Here is a 4,045-nt window from a genome sequence, read left to right as displayed (position 1 = left end):
AATCGCCGACAGCTCCAGATATTTAGCATGCCAAATATTTCGCGGGTGTCGGCGACGCATCGGCGATTCCCTCAGATCGCGTCTTTGATGATTCACACTGCGTGATTGTCACTCGCGTGAACGAGCACCGATTTGCCTCCGATGTCGGGCATTCGTCGGCGATTTCGCAAAACCTGTCTGCGAGTGAAAAATCGGGCTAAAATCGTGCAGTGTGAACTCGGCAGAAGGGAATAACCTGCTTCATTTTGAGTGCTGATCTCCCCCACACACACCTGCTCTTGTTCATACAATCTAATATTGCTGGGAAAAAATGTACTGTAAGCATGTTAGCTTGAAAATAGACATCCTCAGGGATCACATCAAAGACATGAAATAAAGACAGCACACATTCATTCCAGGCTACCAGCCTGAAAAAGCCTCATTCAGCAAACGTCACTATTTAAGAAGCACAAGGCACAGCAGGAAGTTGTCATCAAAACCTGTACTTCTCTCATCATTAAGTGTTTTTTTTTCTTAGCAGGAGGTTAAGGGTTTTATACTTAAGATTTAAAGCATTGATCAGAACACTTCTGCGTATTTGAATGAAAGTCAATGCAAAGGGAAAAAAGCCGTCTACAGTTAACAGACACACCAGTACTTCTGATAATTCCAAACAAAGCTTCACTAGTAAAATGCATGCATTTTAAAGTGTCTAAAGGTATACAAGGACAGTTCGAGAAAAAAGTGTATATAGTAAAAACAGTAATATTATGAAATTATTACAATTAAAAATAACTTAATGAATGACCCCAAACTTTTGAACAGTAGTATAAACACGGAAATGTAGAAAGATGATACAGAATAATGGCTAAACAATAATTCCATAACTATTACCAACACCTTTTTCTGATGCTATGCAACATTATTTTAAAATAACTATGCCAATAAAGCACACTGAAATAAAAACAATTTCAGCTCATAAACTGGAATGAGGTTATGCAGGCATTTACATTTAAGTAAAAACCAGCACAAAAATGAGACTTGCAATGCAGAATTTCTGGATTTTTTCCCAGATGATGGAATTTGCAGAGATCCCTTGCTGCAGGGTCGAATCTGTCTACCCATTCCCTGGATTTGTGGGTAGGATAAAGTCATAACCCAGGCTGGTTTCTCTGAGCTATGACATTTGCAAGCTGCCTGGCATCTGCTGTCACAACGGGCAACAGTGCTCGGTGGCAGAGCACATGCCAAAGAGAGCATCTCTAGCAGGATCTATTTTTCCACTCTAAAACTATCAAACCACAATAGAGAAATACTGTGTGTTGTTTCATTTTAGTAACAAATGTTTGCAGATGCGAAGACTTGGCGATGACACATGCACTGTTTGCTCAAAGGAATGAAAAACTAAACCCTGACCAAACCCCTGCGTGACCACTCACTGTGGTCAGTGTTTAATGACGACTAGATCAGTCAGATCAGTTCATCTGACTTATGGCATCATAACAACACAAAAGCAATACAAACAATTGGTGCTCATAATGGGCAAATCATTGAAATGTATTGACTTGAAGAATTCTCCATACTCAAAAGTTTGGGATCGTACGTTTCTTTTTAAAGTAGTCTCTTTCAAGGCTGCATTTATTTGATCAAAAATACAGTAAAGACAGTAATAATGTGAAAAATGGTTATAATTAAAAATACTTTTATTTTAATTTATTCCTGTGATGGTAAAGCTGAATTTTCAGCAGCCATTACTCCAGTCTTCAGTGTCACATGATTCTTCAGAAATCATTCTAATATTCTAATTTGGTGCTCACTAAAACGTTTCTTATTGTTTTCACAGTAGAAACAGTTATGCTGCTTGATGCTTTTGTGTAAACTAACACATTTTTCAGGATTTTTAGATGAATAGAAAGTTCAAAAGAACAGCATTTATTTGAAACGGAAATCTTTTATAACATTATAAATGTCTTTACTGTCACTTATGATGAAATGAATGCATCCTTACTGAATAAAAGTATTAATTTCTATTAAACAACAACAACAACTTCAAATATCAAAGACCAAGGCTGTAAGTGAGAGCTATTTTGCATTTACATTGCAGGATTTACTATTTGGTTAACGTATGTCTAGAGCAGCATATCTAGAACTGTTGTATTCTGGAAGACAGCACAATTCAATTTCAAGCCATCAAGACCAAGTCTCTTGAATAGCATGTAGAGAACAGCCAAATGTGAAGGAGGACAGCTCACACGACCAAGAAAAGCATTTGGAAAGATTAAAAATACGTACTTTCCGCAATATTTCATTTAAAATGGCTTAAACATTGTGACATATGACTGACGTGGTAATAAAAAAGTCATTGAAAATGGTACATGTGATGATCAAGTTTTATATCAGAATGAACTGTTTACCAGAAAGTGCTCTGATAATGTTCGACATACCTTTCCCATCCGTTGCTGATGACTCTTGTAAATGTCTTATTGACCTATCAAACAAAGACAATTGTTTTCAGACTTAAACTACTAAAAATAAAAAGCCAGAACAGCCTACCATTTATTTATATAATACAGACATCAGTCGATTAGTCAAGAAATGATATAATGTATGGTATAGAAAATTCAATCTGGGCCACGAAGATGCAGAGCACTCACCAGACAACTGGAAAGAGAATAGCCCCGCAGCACAGCAGATCTACCAGAAACAAGATCTCCATCCACAGACCATACTCACTGGAGCCCTCCTCTGTGGACTCAATAATGATGTATGCCACATTGGCCAGAACCTGATATCACAAGACCAGCAAGATCCCGTTACGTTCATAACTGAAGAAGAGTAGTTTAGCTTAAAAATTTAATTAACAACCTACTCTTTTGAAAAAATAAAAAAGACCAATACCTGCAGGGGAATGACGATCATGAAGATCTTTTTGTCTTTATCTGAGAGGATATGCTTGACAAAGGCCCAGCCAGTTCCTATTAATGCTATAGTGATGAACAACAGTGCCCCCTTCAGTCTGCATAAATGAAAACATTCAGCAAAATTAAACAAACCACTCGTATTGCTGAATTACTGTTATAGAAATCATGACAACAGTACAGTCGTTTTAATCCAAAAAACAAGTTCACTACCCACCTAATCAACAAACCAACCTAAGGAACCTTTTTTAAAACAAAGTCTGGAATGCATCAGTGGGTCTCCATTCCAGTCTTCGAGATGCCGCTCTGCACATTTTGTATGCATCTCTTATCACTTAAGATGTTTGTTCTATTCACAGGATATTTAGTTCGAAGGGAGTGTATATGTTCCATTCAAAGGGCATTTAAAGTGTGCGAGCCGCGATTTTAAATTGTATTTATTTAAAGAGGTATAATTATGTCACACTTCTCTAGTAAGTTTCGTCTGTGTGTGAAGACGCTGCAGGCCGTGGTGTAGCGCAAATCCGTGAATGAATGTTCTGAAGTGAAGTAAACTTCAACGGAGTGCTCAGGGAGCAATGAACACTGTGTAGGGACACTGTCAATCGGAACACAGTTCATTCATGGAGCTCTCTTCTAACGAGCTGGTCATCTGAATTAGTTGTGTTAAATAAGAGAGACATGCAAAGTATGCAGAGTGGGGGGTCGCCAGGACTGGAATTGAGAATCACTGCACTACATGACTTTTGTCCAGATTTTTGCCCCGATTTGCTGTCTTGAAGAATCACCACTAGTTGCTGAAAGTCAAAGCCAATGTGTAGATTTTGGGAAGTCAGAATTGATCGAATTCACATAAAATTGTGTAATGCACAGGCACAGACTCTGAATTTTTCAGCTTCAGACAATGAATTCATTCGAAGGATATCAAACAAGCTGACAAGAGTGTAGTAGTGTTTGAACATTAGTCGGTTGGTGTATAAGGTCCAGTTTTTTACCCTGTAACCATTTTTAAAGTCAGCAAGTATATGATGCCTATTGTTTTAAAATCTGCTCAGATTTTAAAGGTTGTAATGTGTATTCCAGTCATGAGAGCAAAAACATAACTATACATACGTCGGTCCTTTTTTAACCTTATATGACAGTACTTC

General features: G+C 37.6%; 1 protein-coding gene across 3 annotated transcripts in view; it reads right to left on the bottom strand.

The window, feature by feature from the left end:
- The window catches only part of LOC107691037 (protein GPR107-like), a 28,393-nt gene that overhangs the window by 11,313 nt on the left and 13,035 nt on the right, over positions 1-4,045 (bottom strand). For all 3 annotated transcript variants that reach the window (XM_016489505.1, XM_016489506.1, XM_016489507.1), the window contains exons 12-14: positions 2,878-2,995; positions 2,634-2,764; positions 2,424-2,467 (exon numbers count right to left, since the gene is read on the bottom strand). In XM_016489505.1, coding sequence (XP_016344991.1) covers positions 2,424-2,467; positions 2,634-2,764; positions 2,878-2,995 — 293 coding nt within the window. The remainder of the gene's footprint in view (positions 1-2,423; positions 2,468-2,633; positions 2,765-2,877; positions 2,996-4,045) is intronic.

The sequence above is a fragment of the Sinocyclocheilus anshuiensis genome, unplaced genomic scaffold, assembly GCF_001515605.1.
Source record: "Sinocyclocheilus anshuiensis isolate Anshui unplaced genomic scaffold, SAMN03320099.WGS_v1.1 scaffold386, whole genome shotgun sequence".
Taxonomy (NCBI): domain Eukaryota; kingdom Metazoa; phylum Chordata; class Actinopteri; order Cypriniformes; family Cyprinidae; genus Sinocyclocheilus; species Sinocyclocheilus anshuiensis.
Note: the sequence above shows the minus strand (reverse complement) of the source record. Positions and strands in the feature narration are given on the sequence as shown.